This window comes from Histomonas meleagridis (genome assembly GCF_020186115.1).
Source record: "Histomonas meleagridis strain 2922-C6/04-10x chromosome Unknown contig_95, whole genome shotgun sequence".
In the NCBI taxonomy this organism is placed as follows: Eukaryota; Parabasalia; order Tritrichomonadida; family Dientamoebidae; genus Histomonas; species Histomonas meleagridis.
In genome coordinates this window covers 425,202-446,103 of record NW_027150927.1, presented here as the reverse complement: position 1 = coordinate 446,103, position 20,902 = coordinate 425,202, and the positions used below count along the sequence as shown (strand labels likewise).

Here is a 20,902-nt window from a genome sequence, read left to right as displayed (position 1 = left end):
TATATATTCAATGAAATCTGATTTAACATATACGAATTCATTAATTTTAGTTCAATCCATTACCCAAACAATTGTTTCAATTTTACAAATAGTATTACTGTTTCAATATTTGGTTCATTATATTCTTATATTGGAACCATTTATATTTATTATGAATATTCAATTATTGGCTATTCATCATATATTTCGTATTATACAAGATTTTATTCAATTATTAATAAGAATGAAATGGATGGCAATAATGATAACAATAATCTAAATTCGATTGTTATTATTTGCGTTTGTATTGAAATAATTTTAATCATTTCAATGCTTATAGTCTTTTTAATTTGTTGTCACAATAAAAAGCAAAGCATTGATGACAGTGTTAAAGAAGAGAATATAGACAATAATAACTGTTCTATCAATAGCTTTTCAAATCTATCTAATATTGAAGAAGATCCATTTGCAAAAGATTTTCATGAAAACGAATTTTTCAGTAATATTTAGGCAAAAATAATCAAATTATTTGCAGTATCTTTTATGTAGAATTAAATAAAAATTTAGTAAGGAGTATTTTATAAAGTTTTGATTTTAATAAATGGTGAAAATTATTAAACAGGTTATAGTAAAAGTGTCATTCTATGGTTGTTTATCAAAAAGTGTATTCAATACAAAAAGTTGTCTATCGTTGTGGTTCGATGCATTGAATCGGATGAAAACAAAATCGTTTGCACCAGGACGCGTTTGCCTTCTTGGCGATAAATCCGATCTTTTGAACAGGCCTGTCATAGCTGCAGCTATTACTAAATTCTTTCACTTTGAATTCACACCAAGAAATGATTCACTTATCAAATTTAATTTTCCTCAAAATAATCTTTATTTCCAACGAGACTTTTATAGCAATGATAAAAAGGATGAATTTTTCAAATTCTTTTCACAAATTGCATGGCGTCTTAAAGATAAGATTGCTCCTTTTGAATGCACAGTCAAAGGAGATCTTCCTATTGGTTCTGGCCTATCATCTTCTGCAGCATGTTCCATAGGATTTCTCTCAGGACTCAACAAGATGTTCAATTTAGGAATGAATCCCCGAAGCATATCCGAATTTGCATATCAAGTTGAACATTTTGACTTTGGAATTATGTGTGGCCGCATGGATCAATACAGTATTGGATATGGAGGCGTTACATTTATCGAAACAGGAAATGAGACCAAAGTAACCAAAATTCCAATCAAAGAAATTCCTCTTGTCATAGGAAACAGCAATGAGCCACGTCAAGCTCAACATGTGCTTAACAAGACGATGGAACTTCTTAACCAAAACGATCCTCATTTTCATGCATGCTTTAATATGATTCACGAAAACGTAATGAATGGATATAAGGCACTCATGAGGAATGACTTAGCGGAATTAGGCGCGCGAATGTCCATCCACCAAGGCTTGGAGAGGGCAATGGGCGCCACGACATCGAAGCTGGATGCGATGTGCGATGCGGCAATAAGCGCTGGCGCACTTGGAGCAAAGCAAATTGGCGCAGGTGGAGGCGGCTGCATGATCGCTTTGTGCCCAGGTAACATGGATAAGGTAATGGAAGCAATAAGGAAATGTGGTGCAACAGTTTGGAAAGCAAACATTCACCCAAACCGAGTAGTGTGTTAATAAAATTGACATATTGTATCACCTGCTAATTTTTCATTGAAAAACCATTTTTAAGTCTACCAATCAATGCATACGAGTAGCCAGTAGTCTACGCTTACGAATTATTCACATTTAATTGGGTAAATGTTCTTCTTCTATGACTTTTCATTTTACAATTGTAAAAGGAATTTCAAATTGACGATAGTTTTTTCTGCGAAAAACCGTTTCCCATCATTTAATTTGTCTATCGTTTGTCCATGGATTACAGTAATGCAGATATCAAATTGTAAGTATATTTATTCATGAAAAATAATTATAATAAACAAAGGTTATAAATTTTCTTCCTCAAAAATCAATGACTTATACACATTTACTTCTCTATTAATTCAACATCTGAGCTAGAGCTCGTTGATAGATCAATCTCAGAATCCGATATAAACCCTGGAGAATCTGATTCCTTTTTAGGTGTTGATGGAGGCGTTCTCTGTGGCGCAGGCAGTGGATTAGGTGGTGCTTTAGGCTGTTCTTGTACTAGCTGGCGCTGTGCATTTGCTCTTTGAGCATATTTTGGATCCAAAATGCGTTGTCTCTGTTCAATCATTTTTGGCGATTCGCCGCCATAAACAGTTATCTGTCGATCTGAGAGAAAAAGAACGCCATAGCGTACCTCAATAGGAGGTTCAAGAGAAATTTTAATACCTGGTGCTGATGCAGGATTTATTTTTGATATTGGTTCTTTAGATATACCAATAAATTTTATTTGACCATCATTTAGTAAAATTTTAAGAGTACCATTTTTGCTTGTTGTAAACGTTTTTCTTTCTTCAATATTTAATGAAATATCAGTGATTTCATCAACTTGGATTAAAATTGATTTGTCAAGCATAAACCGTGGTCTCCTTAGATTTGATAATTCTGGCCTTGGTTTTGATGTTTCACTTATATCTGAATTTAAAAAAAAATTAAAAACTGTATCCACGTTTGGATTCTGTTCCTGAATTATTTTATTAACCCATTCTTCTTTAGGAAGAGCACCTTTGTTTAGAAGAAAGTCGTAAATATTTTGGAACATTTCTGGATAAACCAGAAAAATCTAATCCAATTTTAACCGACCAAATAATACCAGAAAAAGTCATCAAGAGACATTCAAAAGTGAAAAAGTATATAAACGTCTTCTACCGCCAATTTTTACTTCCCCGACCAATAACTCAAAACTTAAAGCAAAAATAAATGTAAAAATAAAGATTTTTGAGCAAATCATTTACAACATGAATCTCAAGCAGAGTTGGAAATGTTGAATCTAACAAAAATATCTTTTTTGTTTCTTAATCAAGTAATTACTTATCTTGATTTCAAGAAAAAATATTTTATTTCAGTTTTAAAAATATGCTCAGTGAATAACAAAAGTATATTTTACTTTATAAACAAACATAAAACACAATTTTTTTTGGAGACAACAAAATTTCTTTTTTTGGATAACAATAAAAATAAATTAAAAATTCATTGAGTTAAAATAAGTTTATTAATAAAATCGCTTTACTATTCTTCATTGGTATGTTTTCCACCTACGACTTTTGCCAACAAATCAATTCCATCAACTTTTGGTTCTGCTGTGAACAATTTATTTGATTGGATAAAATTCTCCAAATCATTAAAATACAATGTTTCAATGTTTGAAGACACGTAAACATATAACACAAATGCAATTTCATTTGCCAAGTTTTCGCTTGATATCAAACGTGGCTTTTCACCAATGAATGGAACTTTAACTTCGTTATCAAATCTTAAAACACTTATTGAATAAAGATCACCAATAACAAGTGATACCTCAATAACAACTTTAAATTTCTTATATTCTTCATTATCTCGTCTTAGTTCAGACTTTGAATCATTAAATATAATTAGTGCAAAAGAATTTTTTTTGTCATTCATGAAATCGTCAACATTTTTCTTATCGAAATGATACTTACTAAAGTATACGAATCTAAACAGAGCAGTATCATAAAACGGTACATTATAAATTGGGACAATTCCATTTTTAGTTTTTGCAGTGATTAAAAAGTTTCCCAGCTTTTTCGTAAACTTGTTAAAACTGTTCGACGGCTTTTTAGCGTCAAACAAATTTTTAGATTTTGATTTTACTCTTGTTAATATGATATCGAATTGTTTCTTACCTATATTCAGTTCAAATTCCTTAACTTTTTTAGTTGCCTTTTCATCCAATGGGTAAATATTATGTTCATTAGCTTCTGAGAATAAACCTAACGAAGCCAATAAATAAAATGTATCTTTTTTCCTTAAGTTATTTTGATTATATTTATATTGATAAAAAGGATTATTTTTACTTGCAGCAAAAGGAGGCTTAACATCTTCTTTGTTGTTATCATCAGAACTTTCAATGTTTTCATTATTATTATTATTAGTAATTGGTGATAATTTAAATACTGAAATAGTAAAAAGATTTCGAAATACAAAAACAGCGTTATCATTATCGATGAAATTACTTGAAATTATTGACGAGTTTAATTGATAAAAATCTTTTTGCCCATTTAAAATATCTTTAATTTCATTGATATTCATTTGATATTGATTCGGCACCGATATCATATTTAACAATAACTTCTTATATATGGAATCTCTTTCTAACTTTTGTGCGAATTCATTAATCTTTATCATTATATATGAATCCTTTCGTATCATTTCATTGTTGCCTAAGACTTCGACAATTGCAAGTGTCAAATAATTCTTTAATTCGTTTGGTATCTTATCAATCAAAGAAGATAACATTGAATCAGTTGTAACGCTTTGATAAAAATGTGATGAAAATCCAGTCAAGAGAATTGTTTCGGGAGAAAACTCACTAAGTATTAAGTCTAACATTATCGGATTAAGTGAACCAATTTTCGTGATTAATGTAATAAAAAGTTTTGTATATAAATCGGTGCAATTCTTTATCATTTGTGAGTATATCATCTTGAAAAACTCTTTTTTCCCTTCAACTTCAACTGATGTGTTGTTCATAACTTCGGCTAAACTACAACATAACAATGCAATGTCTTTCGAAGTGAAATCAATGTCATTCGTTTCATGTACAGCTGTGATACAATCGCCTGCAAATGATAATGAAAATGTGGGACGTGAATAAATGATTCGTGAGATATAACGTATGATATTAGTGGTAGAAGCAGGGCGATTCTTATGAAGTTCTTTTCGAATCGAACCAGAAAATATTTTTAGCCATTTCGAATTGGTTTCAAGTGACCCAACGCCAAATAAATCAAATATCTCAATATAACGTTCAGGAAGAATATGATCAAGTGGAAATATGGAACTACCAAACGATGAAAGTAATGAATCAACAGATATTCGAAAATCAAAAATCCCAATATATGAATGAAGAAGTACTCGACAAAGTCCAAAAAAACAATGGCTTCGAATGTCTTGGGTGAGATCTCGCTTAAGAATACAACTTAATAAAAGATCGGCATGCCTTTTGTTAAAAGGATTATTCTTGGTCCAAATTCCGGTTTCAAAGAGTTTGTTGGAAACAGACCTTAGAAATAAACCAAAACTAAGAAGGTGACCAACAAAATCTTCCCAACAATGATCAATTGGAAGTTTAAGAATTAATTTGAGTGAGACTGGATCTTGAATTCCTGAACTTAAAAATGCATAATAAGAAAGTTCATGAAGATCATTTTTGGCTGGACTGGTGTAGTTGCTGAGAAGTGGAAGCATTTTGATAAGAAAAACCCAAATTTTTTCTTCGAATTTAAATGGTGGTGTATATATAAAATATGCTAGATAATTCGCTAAGCGTGTAAGTGAAATGTCTTTTCCAGCTTGAAGTTCGGCAACTAGTGCAATTATTGACTTCTGAAAATACTTGTTGAGAAGTGACTCATTTTCTTTGAAGTTAATCTTACCTGAAAGCCACATGTTATAAAATGCATTAGTTGGTTCGTCTTCCTGATTTTTTAGTGTATCTTCAAATTCATCGAAAAGTTTTTCAATTTGGTTGTAATTAGGCAAGCTCTCATCTGGTGGTTTTACTGTGATCGAGTTCAATAATGATAGTGTTTTTGGGACTGGTGTGTGTATTACGTTTGCCATTGCAAACAGATTAATCTTGGCAATAACGGTTTTCCCATTGAATATTTTATTATTTTACTAACTTTATTATCTCACAACCAAATTGAATTCATTCAAAAAATTGGAGCACCTACAGTTTATGGGGTGTGTAGATGATGCGTTTAGAAAAAAAAATCACACAACAAAAATTTAACCTAAATTAATTTTACAAAAAAAATCTTTCATGAAAAAACTATATTTATTTATCATTGAATTTAAAGAAATGATGTGTCACCAAACCCTGAGTTTGCTTTTTATAAATTGGGCAAATATTCTGTTTAAACACGTAAAACATTGCAAAAATTTAAATCCTAAACAAATATTTGATAAGCCAAGGATGAAGAAAAATATTGGGAAATAAAACAGTAGCAGGAATATATTCCATCAATAAAAATAACGTACAAATTCTTTAAAAAGAATAAATCCACCAATATCATCAAATAAAAATACCCTTAAAACGATCCCTTTGATGATAATGAGATTTGTTCTCATATTGACGAATCCATACAAGTGATGTATATTTTTTTGAAATATTAAACAAAACATTCAAATATTACCTTTAGCGTTAATATCAAATCCTTTTTGTTCACGAAGTAATTTAGCAATTTCTATATTTTATGCATACATAAGTGCTGTTCTAATAAAATAAAATTCAAATAAAATACCAACCCAAAATTATTATTATAAATATTAAATATAAAAAATGAGAAAAAAATCATAATATAAAAATTTCTTCAATTCATTAAAAATTATCGAAATATATTTAAATAAAAATGTTACTAAGTGTCATCATTAAGTTTAGATATAAAATGAAATATAATATGATAAGTATATATATAACAGGTTTTCGGGCTAATAGCTTTTGAGAAAAGTTTGATTTAATTACGGATTATGACAAAAACACAAACTGTCGTTATAAAAAGACGATAAGTATTCAATTAACGTTTTTTCGTTAATGCAAATATTTTATTTTTTGATATGAAAATATTTATAAATAGAATTTTAAAGTTTAAACAAATAAAAATATTTATAAAAATTAATATGAATATTCATATTAATATGAATATTAATATTAATTACGTTCTCCTCGAATTCGTTGTGCAAGTTGAACATCACGTTCCATAATTGTAACACGATTAGCATGAATAGCACAAAGATTCGTATCTTCAAAAAGTCCAACAAGATAAGCTTCTGATGCTTCTTGAAGTGCTGCAATAGCAGATGATTGAAAACGAAGATCTCCTCTGAAACCTGACGCAATTTCTCGAACAAGACGTTGAAATGGAAGTTTTCGAATTAAAAGATCTGTACTCTTTTGATATTTCCGAATTTCTCGAAGTGCAACTGTACCTGGTCTAAAACGATGTTGTTTTTTAGCTCCTTGTGAATCAACAACTGGTGTTGATTTACGAGCTGCTTTAGCACCGAGTGATTTACGTGGAGTTTTACCACCTGTCGATTTACGAGCTGTTTGTTTTGTACGTGCCATTCTAAAAATGAACAAAACATTTCCCCGGCTTTTTTTTGGAATTAATAAATAGAAAAAGTCAAAAATATCAATCAATATTTATTGGAATAAAACGTCATTAAATTTCTATTACTGACAAATCACAATAAACGATCAGATAATTCAATGAAACCGTCAGACCATAAATTCTACCCGTAGACAAAAGGAAAATTTACAGCCGAAAAAATGATGAGCAATCAAAACGGAATTTATAGAAGTAATTGGGAAATTCTTAAATCAATTTCACAGACAGTTTTTAATCTAAATAAAGAAAACTTTACATCATCAGTAAGTTTAATAATCGAAATTCTTAACGACACCAATTCAAACACCATTTCTTTAATTATTGCACAAATAATTTCTTCAGCATATATAGTTTTAAATAAAGACATTAGTATATATTTAAATTTTATTAAAGAAATTGAACAGTTTCAAGAATATAATCAATTTAAATTCAAAATAATGGTCGTTTTTATAAATTATCTTCTTCGTAAAAATAGGCAAGAATCAAATTATTTACTTGGTATTCTTCTCGAAGAAGATTTAATTGATATAAAAGTTCTTCAAGATACAAATAATCCATATTTTGCGCAATTTATTTCAAAAGAATATTTTGTAGATGACAAAAATCCATTTATAAAAGAAATCATTGATAATTATGATGATCTTTCAGCAAATGATTGGGAACTTCATAATAGATATATCAAAGAAGCTGTTAATCCAAATGAAGTCTCAAAAATCATTCGAAATGACGATATAACAAAATTTCAAGAAATTTCATCACAATCAAATTTTGATTTTAATCAAATAATTCAACGATCAGTTTATGAAAAATGTTCATTCATTGATCAAGAAGATTTACCATTAATTGATTTTGCTGCATTCTTTGGAGCAATTGAATGTTTTAAATATTTACTCCTGAATTGTTGCAAACCCGAAAAAACAGGCAAATATGCAGTTGCAGGTGGAAACTATGAAATCATTCATTTATGTGAACAACACCATTCAAAATTTGATGAAGGATATGAAGCAGCGATTGAATTCCATCGGAATGATATCTTTTATTATCTCTATGAAAATAAAATTTGTACATTTAGAAATCTCGAAGAATTAGGAAAGAAATGTATTGTGTATCATAACTATGAAATTTTAGCATTCTTAATGGAAAATGGTATGAATGTTAATGAGACTGTATTATGTCAAACATCAAGAGTAGGGAATTTGTTCCTTATTAAACATTTTAATAAGCCACTTCCATCAAATTTAATAATCTTTGCAGCGGAATCAGGAAATATCGAATATGTCGATTATGTCTTAAAACAAGGTAATGTAAATATAAATATTACAGATTCTGTTAGTTTGTTTGATTTAATATTATAAAATAATATTTGGAATATATACAAATGATTTTATACAGCACTTATATGGGCTTCCTATAATGGACAAACAGAAATAGTTCAAATGCTTCTTCGACAAAATGGTATTAATGTAAATATTCAAAATATTTTTTTGTTAAATATCAAATTTATCAATATAATTTTATGTTCTAAAATAATATTTGGTAATTATTTTTATTATTTGATACAGCACTTCATTGGGCTGCATCTAGAGGTCATCTTGGAGTTGTTAATTTACTTGTTGAACATAAAGGAACTAATCTCAACCTTAGAAGTGTTTATATAAATTATTAAAAGTTTCATTTAAAGATTAAGTATTTCATAATAATATTCGGAATTTAAAATTTTAATTTTTTACTGCACTTATTGTTGCAGCTCAAAAAGGTTATTATGAAATTGCAAAATCACTCGTTAGAAAAAGAGGAATAGATATCAATGCAAGAAATATTTTTTTGTATTATTTAATGTGTATTTAATTGATTTTTCGTATCAAAATAATATTTGGAATTCATTCAAATTTTTTAATACAGCACTTACGTTTGCAGCTCAAAAAGGTTTTACTAAAATAGCTAAATTACTTATCGAACAAAATGAAATTGATTTCAATAATACTAATATTTAAATATTTTTTAAAATATTTCATCTGATAATTTGATATATCATAAAAATATTTCAAATTTATATTCATTTTTTGATACAGCACTTATATTTGCAGCTGAAAAAGGTTTCAAGGAAATTGTTGAAGCACTTCTTAATAAGAAAGGTATCAAAATAAATAGTCAAAATATTTTTTAAAATGATTTAAAATTTGTTATAATAATTTTTTATTTCAAAGTATTATTTGGAAATTATTTTGGTTATTTGATTCAGCATTGACTTGGGCATCATGTAATGGTCATACTGAAATAGTTGAAGTCCTTATTTCGCAAGAAGGAATTAATATCAATATTCGAAATGTTTATATATCTTATAGAATATTTCTTTGAATAATGTAATATTTCATATTAATATTTGGTATTTAATGAAATTATTTTTCACACCACTTATATTAGCATGTCAAAAAAAGCATATTGGAACAATAAAATTACTTCTCAGTCAAAAATATATTGATATTAATGCTAAAACTATTTTATAATTTTATTTAATATTTGTTCTAAAAATTTAATATTTATAAATAATATTTGGAAATACAGCACTTCTGGAATCAGCAAAAAATGGATTTGTTGAAATAACTGAAATACTTCTTTCACAAGAAAACATCGACGTAAATATTCAAAATATTTTTAAATTTAATATAAAATTTATTATTTAAATTTTTTATTTCAAAATAATATTTGGAAATTATTTTAAAAATTTGATACAGCATTGATTTGGGCTGCTTGTAATGGTCATTATGAAGTTGTTAAATTACTTCTTGAGCATTATGGAACTGATATCAATATCAAAAGTATTTCATTATATTATATGAAATTTAATATATTAATTTAAAGTTTCATTATAATATATGGAATTTAATTAAAATATTTTACTCAGCATTTGCTTTAGCATGCCAAGGCAGTCATATTAATGTTATGAAATTATTTTTCGAACAAACTCTAAACAATATTAATACTCAAGAAGTTTAATCATTTTATTCATTATTTATTGTAATGTATTAACGTTTTTAAATAACGTTTGGAGATTATTTAAATTCATTAATACACCACTTATGGATGCAGCAAGAAATGGCAAATTAGAAGTAGTTAAAACACTTCTCGAACAAAAAGGAATTGATATTAATATGAGAAATATTTTTTCAGATGATTTAAAATTTATTGAAACAATTTTTTATTTTAAAATATTATTTGATAATTATTTTAATTATTTGATACAGCATTGACTTGGGCATCATGTAATGGTCATACTGAAATAGTTAAATTACTTCTTGAACAAGAAGGAATTGATATAAATGTTCAAAATATTTATATATTTTATTTGAAATTTAATTTAAGAATTTAAAGTTTTAAAATAATATTTAGAAATTATTTTATTTATTTAATTCAGCACTTATATTAGCATTATCATATAATCATATAGATGTGGTAAAATTACTTCTTCAAAGAGAAGATCTCCAAGTAAATGCTGAAGATATTTGTTAATTTATTTTTCTGTTTATAATAAGAATTTAATATTTTGCAATAATATTTGGAATTTTATAAAATTATTTTTTACAGCACTTATAAACGCAGCTAAAAATAATAAAATTGAATTAGTTAAATTGTTTCTTGCAAACAAATATATCGATGTAAATGCTCAAAATATCTTTTTATTTAATATAAAATTCGATAATATAATTTTTTATTTCAAAATAATATTTGGAAATTATTTTTATTTATTGATACACCATTGATTTGGGCATCATCTAATGGACACACTGAAGTTGTTAAATTACTTCTTGAACATCCTGATATTCAGATTAATATAAGAAGTATTTATATATTTAATATAATATTTCGTTTAAAGTTTTAATATTTTATAATAATATATGGAGTTTAATTAAATTGTTTTGGACAGCACTTATATTAGCATCTGATAAGAATTTTATTGAAATCGTTGAAATACTTCTTGAACAAAAGGGAATCGATATCAATGTTAGAAATATTTATTTATTTTATATAAAATTTAATAAAATAATCTGATGTTTTAATATAATATTTGGTATTTATTTAAACTATTTGATACAGCATTGATATTTGCATCTGAAAAAGGTAACGTAGAAATAGTTAAATTACTTATTGGATATGGAGGGGTTGATATCAATGCTCAAAATATTTTTTTGGTTAATTTATTGTTTATTTTAAAAATTTGATATATCAAAATAATATTTGGAAAACATTAAAATTATTTAATTCAGCACTTACTTATGCAACTTTAAATGATAAGTTAGAAGTAGTAAGAATACTTCTTGCACAAGAAGGAATCGATATAAATAATAAAAACATTTATATATTTGTTTCAAGATTTATTTTAATAATTTATTGTTTCAATATAATATTTGATATATATTTTAAATATTTAATACACCGCTTATATTAGCAGCTTCAAAAGGTTGTACAGAAATTGCTAAACTGCTTCTTGAGAAACAAGGAATTGATTATAATGCTAAAAATGTTTAATTATTTGTATCAAAATTTATAATAATAATTTGATACATCAAAAAAATATTTGATATTGATTTGAATTATTTGATACAGCACTTATAAAAGCATCAGAAAATGGTCACACTGAAATAGTTAGAGCACTTCTTGCACAAAAAGATATCATTGTAAATCCAGGTAATATTTAATTAAATTTTTTATAATTTGATATAATGATTTTATATTTCAGTATATTATTTGGAAATCATTTTAATTATTTGATACAGCAATTATTTGGGCTTCATGTAATGGTCATACCGAAGTAGTCAGATTACTTCTTGAACACGGAGCAGGTAATATCAATAGTAAAAATATTTAATTATAATTTCTCGTGCTTTATTTAATAATTCGGTGTTCCAATTTACAAATTGGAATTTAATTGTATTATTATGGACAGCACTTATATTAGCAGTTCGAAAAAATTTTATAGGAATTGTTAGGTTACTTCTTAGCCAAAGGGGAGTTGATGTTAATGCTAAAAATATTTATAAATATTATTTAATGTTATATTTATTAATATGAAATTTCAAAATAACATTTGAAAATTATTTAAATTATTTATTACATCACTTATATATGCATGCGACAATTGTTCAATAGAAGTCGTTCAATTACTTCTTCAACATGAAGAAATTGATATTAATGCTAAAGATGTTTATTTATTTTATTTAAAATTTATTTTAATAATATAATATTTCATATTAATATTCGGAATTTGTTTAAATTATTTGACAATGCACTTATGATAATTTCTAATAAAGGCCATACAGAAATAGTTAAATTACTTCTTGAACATGGAGGTATTAATATTAATGCCCAAAATATTTACTCGTTTTACTTAATATTTATTTTGATATTTTGAAATTTCATAATAATATTAGGAATTTGTTCTAATTATTTTATACAGCACTTATGATAGCTTCAAGTAAAGGTTATTCGAAAATTGTTGAAGTGCTTCTTGGACAAGAGAAAATCAAAACGAGTACCAGAAATATTTATTTTTATGGCTTAAAATTTATATGAATTATTTAATATTTCAAATTATTATTTGGAATTTATTTTAAATATTTGACACAGCGTTATCACTTGCATCAAAGAATTCACATTATGAAACTGCTAGTTTGATATCTGAATACACGAAAAAATGCACAATCTTTTAATAAAAAATCAGTCAATTATTTTTTTCATATATTAACATATGTTGAATCTTATAATAATTTATATTTATACAAATAAGAATGATTCTTTATATTATTCTCATTATATGCTTTTCAAATTTGTTTTTATATATTTATAATACTAAATTTATTTAATTTGTTGAAATTTTTTCGTTAATGCAAACACTTAATTTTTTGATATGAAAATATTTATAAATAGAATTTTAAAGTTTAAACAAATAAAAATGTTTATAAAAATTAATATTAATATTCATATTAATATGAATATTAACATTAATTACGTTCTCCTCGAATTCGTTGTGCAAGTTGAACATCACGTTCCATAATTGTGAGACGATTAGCATGAATAGTACAACCAGAGAGAGCCTCATCAAAAATCTGTTAATCAAAGGGAACGCCATTGAACTGAAGGTGCAAAACTTATCAAAACATTTAATAAATTTAATGAATATTGTTAATAGTATTTTGAAGTACCACCAACGATCTTAGATAATTTTTTTTTTTCAAAAATCACAATAATATCTATGGGCCTACTCCAAAAGACTAAGTCTTATAGACCCCTATAATTCTCAATTGCTCAGCCTCATGTTGCAAAGCATTTTTCTCAAATCACTCGAGGGAACCACCTTCGCACAAGTAAATGGCGATCAAACATTGAATGTGAGCTATACCTTAAGATTAGAATTCAATATGAACTTGATTTCTTTTTTTTATGATGTGATCTTTTTTGTTGTCCGTTCAAAGTAATGGGTATAGTTACACTCCTATAGGTTTAAATGTGATTAGAGATATGTTAGGCATTAAAGAAACAGTTTATTTTGATGGCAATACAAATGCTGAATTTTATACATATTCTATATCGCAAGCTAAAAAAGGATTACTTCTTCAACATCCATGGGAATTAGATGTTGAGTTAGGAGAAGAATACTCAACAAAACAAACGCATACGACAAATCAAGAAGCATTAGGTGATATATGGTTTGAAATTCCATCTGTTGCATCTGGTATAAATAATTTTTATCTTACAACATATGGTAATACAGCTATGATACAAACAGGTCATTCAAATGGTGAATCAGAAGAAATAGAACGAAAACTTCTTGCAAATACGATTTTATATTTAAAACAAAGGATAACAGAAAATTATTTTGAGGATTTATATTATTCACAACCCAATACGATACCACAGATTACAAATTTTGCAGTTGATCCAAATAATTATATACTTTCATTTGACATTAATAATGATGATGTAACTGAATATTATTATAAAGTTGTAGCATACGAAGGAAACACAATATCTGAATCAAATCAAGTAAATGTTGAAGTTACTGGGATTCAAAAATATAAATACGTAATTGATAATAAAATGGAATGCGATGAAGCAGAATCACTATATGAAACGACGAATAATTACGTCGAATTAAAAACGGAACATATCGTAAGCGAAATGTATTTTCATGTTGCAATAATTGATATATACGATAATGCAATGGAAATAAAAACATATAAAATACCATCATTTGCGACAAAATCATTCACCGAATCAAACACATTTACCAAATCAAATACATTTACAAAATCAAATACATTTACAAAATCAAATACATTCACAAAGTCAAATACATTCACAAAGTCAAATACTTTTACCAAATCAAATGTATTCACTGAGTCAAATACATTTACAAAATCAAATACATTCACTAAGTCAAATACATTTCCAGAAATATATAATTTAATAACAACATATTCACATTCATATTTATTAACATTATCTTTGTCATTTGTGGCGTCAATTTCTATTAATAATTCGTTTATTACAAATACACGAACATTTACAATAATTAATTCGATTCAAACTTATGCTACAACACAAATTATTTATTATGAATATACAATAGTTATGTATAAATCTTATTTTGAATATTATTCAGATTTTTACACTAATTTTCAATATCAAGAAATACCAATCGAAGACAATTCTTTAACAATAATAACAATAATAATTGTTGTTTGTGTTGTAGTAGTAGTAATTATTCTTATATCGATTTTTGTTTATGTAATTCGTAAATATAAAACAAATGTAAAAATAAGTGACACCAAGTGCGAATCAAACGAAGATTATGGAAAACAAATTAGCACTGATTTCCAAGATTATAATTTAAATAGTATTAACGAAGACCCATTTGCAAATGATTTTGAGGAAGACAACCGGATAATAAACATCTAAATTTGTTGTTAATTCCTGTTTTTTCGATTTAGGAAAATCATCTGACCTTTGGGGTGCCCCAACTGTATCAAAATAATAACCGATATATAATTCAATAATGAAATGATCGGTGAGAATTAATCATTGAAATCTCGATGATAACCGTCCAGAAATTGTGGTAACTTTATTTCAAAAACCTGTAGGGTATTGAAAAAAATAATTCAAATTAGAGAATAAACGGTTATTTGAATGATTTACATCATCGGCAGTCAATGATTCGCACCGGAGTAACATTCGGTGAGAAGGTATAATTGAATGGATAACCGTAAAGAATCATTATTATTCATGTCAGCCAAAAAAGTTTTCATTACTGGTGCATCAGGAGTCATGGGACATGCATCATTCATCGAGATATATCGAAGAAGGAAAGATTTGAACATTGTTTTATTACTTCTTGATGATCAAAAAACACGAAGATTATTTTTACCTTACAAAAATGACCCAAGAGTATCAATTGTTTGGGGAGACCTTCGAGACTACAAAAGCGTCTTGGAATGTGTTGAAGGTTGTGATTATGTTCTTCATATTGGAGGTCTTGTATCACCAACAGCTGATTACTATCCAAAGAAAACATTTGAAGTTAATGTCAAAGCAGCCGAAAACATTGTTAAAGCAGTTAAATCACAACCCAATTCAGATGACATCAAAGTTATATACATTGGTACAGTTGCCGAAACAGGTGATCGTAATGATCCAATACATTGGGGACGATGTGGTGATCCCATTAACATTTCCATTTATGATCATTATGCAATTTCTAAAGTACAAGCAGAACGTGTATTTTCAGAATCTGGACTTAAGCATTGGGTATCATTAAGACAATCAGGAATTCTTCATCCAGGTCTTCTTCATAACATTGGCCCAATTGTATTTCATGTTGTTCTTAGAGGCGTTTTAGAATGGGCAACAATTGAAGATAGTGCCACGCTTATGTGTAATGTTCTTAATGATGATGTTCCAGAAACGTTTTGGAGAAAGTTCTATAACATCGGATCAGGGGAAGAATATAGATTAACAAACTATGATTTTGAAGAAAAAATTCTTCATGCAATTGGAATGGGGCATAATGCACCACAAAAATTGTTCGAGCCTAATTGGTTTATCACACGTAATTTCCATGGTCAATGGTTTTCAGATAGTGATGAACTTGACAATATTCTTCATTTCCGTCATAACATTCCAATCAAAGAATATTTCAAGAATATGAAAAGGAATTTACCATGGTTCTTTAAATACACATACTTAGCTGCAAATGCAATTGGAAAAATGTTTATGAAAGCAATTGCTTATGATAAAAGATTTGGTACACTTTCATGGCTTAAAGAAAAAGATGAAACAAGAATTAAAGCATACTTTGGATCATATGAAGAATGGCAAAAAGTACCAAAAACATGGGAACTAACAAATCTTTCGCCACCATCCAAACAAATCACTTATTTGGATCATGGGTATGATGAAACAAAACCAATTTCCGAATTAAGTTTAGAAGATATGAAAAAAGCGGCTCATTTTAGAGGTGGCGAATGTTTATCTGATGAAATGGAAAAAGGAAATTTGTATAAACCTCTAAAATGGAAATGCGCATTTGGACACACATTCGAAATGACACCTAACACAGTATTAAAAGGCGGTCATTGGTGCCCGAAATGCGATCCAATTCCTTGGAACTATGATGAAATTGAGAAAGTGAATCCTTTCTTTGCACAAGTGTGGAGGCCATTCCATAATAAGAACGAAAGTAATGTTTTTGATGAATCAATTTATAAGGACTATGACGAATATAAATTGAAGAGATCATCAAATGATTGGTTACCTTTAGTAATAATGTTCTTCATCATTTCTTTCACATTAATGTTCATAATTTTAAACTGGAATTAAATGAAAAATCGTTGCGGATTACAATCTAAATAAAAACTTTCTATCCCTAATCTAACATTTGGTATGTTTTTGACAATAGAAGAACTTTGCAAATATTTTTCCCACTGATTGATTAAAGGGAAATGTTATAATTATATTCGTTTACTTTTGTCTTTGTTCGCAAGTGTGTTGAACAGCAATAATACAATTTCAGTAATTTTTGATCTTACACACATTTTTTTCAAGGTCACCCAGATATTCTGTCTTGGCACATTAATGAAATAAAAAGAATTAATTACATATTTCTGTAAATATAATATATCAATATAAAATGATTTTCGTATGTATATCTCTTTCACATCATTTTCTTAAAAATATTTTACTAAACCAAAAGATGATTGGATACACATACAACCCAATCGAAAGAAGCACATGCATTTGCACATAATAACTTAAACTTTCGTCGAAGTTGTTTCAGTCAACCAAAATTCAGCATACAGCTAACCCCTTCAACTGTATTCAAATTTACGATGATTTGAATGTGTTTTTTTTATCACGACTTTTTGACGTTACTTTTATTCAAAATTGAGTGGTTTTGACGGTTAACCCAAAATCCAAATGTCCCCTCGTGCTCTGGTTTCAAGCGAAATCAAGAACAAGATCGCGTCGAACAATCCTGAGTACGTCAACATCTATATGACTGTTGCACGTGTCTACGTTGCTCTCCCTGACCCAGGTTCTTGGACAAATAAATGTGAAGGTTATCTTCAACTAGCAAATAAGAAAGGTACAAAGCTTGTCTACATCAATTGCTACGACCTTACAAGCCAAAGCTTATGCTTCCAACATGAATTATATGTCAATTTCTATCAGAGCTATCAGACTCCTGAAAAGAATTTCCACTATTTCTTCTCAGATTCATGTGTTATTGCATTCGGTTTTGCAAGCTCAGATGAAGCAAGTGACTTCGCTGGTCAAATCAAAACATGTTCACCTAAACCAAAGAAGAGCTGGTGGAAGATTGGCCATAAGAATGATGACGAACAATTCATCATCACAGAACCCGACAACTTCGAACATGTTAGTGGTGTCAAACAAAATGCAAATTCATCCAAATTCTTGGCAGGTGACCTTAAAGATTCACCAGAACTTGAACAAATCCTTCAATCAAAGGGTCTTACAAAGGATCAATTATCCGATCCAGCTGTTGAGAAAGATGTTGTTGAAGCATACATTCAACTCACAAGCAGCAAACTTGGTACAAGTGGCCACGGAAGCCAAGCATCATCAATGAGTTCTGGTGGTAGTAAAGCTAAGGCTCCTAAGCCACCTAAAGAACCCAAGCCACCTAAGGAACCAAAACCACCAAAGGAATCCAAGTCTGGTGCTCCTCCTCCTCCACCACCACCTCCTCCTCCCCCACCACCTCCGCCACCTCCACCACCTCCATCAAGTTCAAAACCAGCACAAAATCTCTTCAAGAATTCGAAGGTTACTACCTCAAACTTATCACCAAACAATATGCCCAAACTTCGTCATGTTGATCCACCACCTGAAAGACCACTTCCAACAGCAGGCGGCCCAGGAGGAATGGGCGGTGGCGGACCCGGAATGGGCGGTGGTGGCCCAGGAATGGGTGGCGGCGGTCCTGGTATGGGCGGTGGCCAACCAATGGGCGGACCTCCTCCAATGGGAGGCGGTGGCGGCGACATGTTGTCCGAACTCCAAGCACGTCTTGCCCGCAGAAGAGCCGCACAAGGCGGAGAGTAAACAATCTCCATTGGTATTATATCATTTTTAATTAACTTTGATGTATCGCATCAAAAAAAAAATTCTATAGTTTATTCAACATCAAATTAAAGATTTTCTTTTTCCAGGAATTAATGGAACTCTTTTCCTCGTTGGCATTATTGTTGGCGAATGTAAGTCAAGGAATGCTTCTTCTTTATTATTACTTTGACTTTTCTTCATTTTTTCTAAATCTTTTTTCAGGAAAACCATTTGTTTCCGAATTTTTGATGCACAATAATCATCACTTCCATCACCAATTCCATTATTTAGTTTGGACGTAAGTAATTTATTACTTCCACCAGCAGTATCTTCTTCATTTCGATATTTCTCTAAATATTTTTTTATGATTTCTTTTTCTTCAATAATTTGTTTTTCTATTTTTTGTAATTTTTTTGTTTCTTCGATAACTTCTTTTGTTTCATTTTTGTAATCATTGATTCTCTCCTTTGTTTTCTCAATAGCTTCTTTTCCTTTACTAATTTTGTTTAAAATTTCATCGATTTCACCATTTAAAGCTGTGATTTGATCATTTCCATTATCGATTTGGCTACGAACATTTGCAGCAAGAGATTCTGTTTGTATCTTATTTTTAATCGTTTCAAGTTCATCACTAAGTTGGACAAGTCGTTCTTCACTCCGCTGATGTTTAATGTTAATGATTTCATATTCATTCACACGCGGTTTGATGCGGTTTAAACGTTCTTTGATGTCTTGAATGGCTTCTTTAGCTGAATCAATGGAAGATGTTAGTTCTTGGATGCTCTTAAGATTTAATTGGCTTTGCTCTTCCATTTCTTTTGTATCTGACACTGATGTATCATAAAGAGATTTAAGAAAATCATTAGCATTAGAAAGACGCTTTTTTTCATTGATCCAACTTTCTTGGATTTTGGATGTATTATTCCTTAGGTTTTGTATGACTTTAGAAAAGGCATTATTATGTTGTGTTAGTTTGTCATCTTGGTCTATCCGATAACTTATCTTTAATTTATTAAGTTCTACATGCTTTTTTGCAATTTGGGAATTTAAATAACTTGCTTCTTGTATTTCTGTTTTGTAATCTGAAAGAGTTTCTTGTAATTTTTTTTGATACCATTCAATTTCTTCTTGTGTAAGAACACGATCTTCATGAGGTTGATCCTCTTCATTAGAGGGATGTTCATCAGTAGAATTGAAATCATCAATAAAAGGAGCAACTTGTGTTAAGAGGGCATTAAATTTTGAACGAATAGCATTATTTTCATCAAGAACTATTTGCAGACGCTCCAAAGTTTGTATATGAGCTGAGTGATCCTCATTTTTATTTTCTGGGACATTATTTTGGTTTGTCATTTCTTGATGAAAAAACGAGAATAAACGGTCATATCAAGAAGACGTTTATATTAACTTTCACCTATTTATAAACCTTTTAAATTATTAATTGCTTCTTGAATTATAACTTTTTGATTCATTGTTGCGAAAGAAATGATATTATTTGCAACGTTACAAAAGTATTCCTTTAATTCATTAGGTATAAGTTTACCAAAATTACCGAAGAAATAAGTTAAAGCTTCACAAGCATATTCTATATTATACCAATTAATATTGAATTTATTTTGTATTGATTTAATATAATTAAAAATAACTTCGATGTTTAACACGTCATTAAAATTCATAAAGATTTCAAACAATGTAATTAATATAGCCACATGAATATCACATGAATTATAAGTTTGATAAATTTTGAATAACCAAGGAATTATATTATTATTAATCAAAGATTTATCGATGAAATTTTTATTATTATTTGAACCAAATATTATACCAATTGATTCGACATTAATAATAATATTTGTATATTTATCATTAACATTATTTAATAATAATAAAATTACTTGATTAATAAAATTAACATCGACATTTGGGACAATTTTAATTAATTCTGCTAAAGTTAAATATAAACCATTTTTTATATTATCGTTTATATGTTTATCTA

The 20,902-nt window shown here is 28.4% G+C and overlaps 7 protein-coding genes across 7 annotated transcripts; 3 read left to right on the top strand and 4 right to left on the bottom strand.

Annotated features, from left to right (window-relative positions):
* Positions 1-694: 694 nt before the first annotated feature.
* Positions 695-1,642, top strand: GO595_009813 (GHMP kinase; the record flags this gene model as incomplete). The annotated part of the gene is made up of 1 exon (XM_067923540.1): positions 695-1,642. One exon carries the CDS (start codon positions 695-697, stop codon positions 1,640-1,642), a length of 948 nt encoding a protein of 315 aa, XP_067770123.1.
* Positions 1,643-1,991: 349 nt separating this feature from the next.
* On the bottom strand, positions 1,992-2,507 carry GO595_009812 (tudor domain-containing protein 3; the record flags this gene model as incomplete). The annotated part of the gene is made up of 1 exon (XM_067923539.1): positions 1,992-2,507. One exon carries the CDS (start codon positions 2,505-2,507, stop codon positions 1,992-1,994), a length of 516 nt encoding a protein of 171 aa, XP_067770122.1.
* Positions 2,508-3,160: 653 nt separating this feature from the next.
* GO595_009811 (uncharacterized protein) lies at positions 3,161-5,560 on the bottom strand (the record flags this gene model as incomplete). The annotated part of the gene is made up of 1 exon (XM_067923538.1): positions 3,161-5,560. The coding sequence occupies one exon, from the start codon at positions 5,558-5,560 to the stop codon at positions 3,161-3,163; it is 2,400 nt and encodes a 799-aa protein (XP_067770121.1).
* Positions 5,561-6,824: 1,264 nt separating this feature from the next.
* On the bottom strand, positions 6,825-7,241 carry GO595_009810 (histone H3.2; the record flags this gene model as incomplete). The annotated part of the gene is made up of 1 exon (XM_067923537.1): positions 6,825-7,241. One exon carries the CDS (start codon positions 7,239-7,241, stop codon positions 6,825-6,827), a length of 417 nt encoding a protein of 138 aa, XP_067770120.1.
* Positions 7,242-15,564: 8,323 nt separating this feature from the next.
* Positions 15,565-17,157, top strand: GO595_009809 (NAD(P)-dependent oxidoreductase; the record flags this gene model as incomplete). The annotated part of the gene is made up of 1 exon (XM_067923536.1): positions 15,565-17,157. The coding sequence occupies one exon, from the start codon at positions 15,565-15,567 to the stop codon at positions 17,155-17,157; it is 1,593 nt and encodes a 530-aa protein (XP_067770119.1).
* Positions 17,158-17,754: 597 nt separating this feature from the next.
* GO595_009808 (WH1-domain-containing protein) lies at positions 17,755-18,906 on the top strand (the record flags this gene model as incomplete). Its single annotated transcript, XM_067923535.1, has 1 exon — positions 17,755-18,906. The coding sequence occupies one exon, from the start codon at positions 17,755-17,757 to the stop codon at positions 18,904-18,906; it is 1,152 nt and encodes a 383-aa protein (XP_067770118.1).
* An 81-nt stretch (positions 18,907-18,987) lies between these two features.
* On the bottom strand, positions 18,988-20,259 carry GO595_009807 (uncharacterized protein; the record flags this gene model as incomplete). Its single annotated transcript, XM_067923533.1, has 1 exon — positions 18,988-20,259. One exon carries the CDS (start codon positions 20,257-20,259, stop codon positions 18,988-18,990), a length of 1,272 nt encoding a protein of 423 aa, XP_067770117.1.
* Positions 20,260-20,902: the final 643 nt, after the last annotated feature.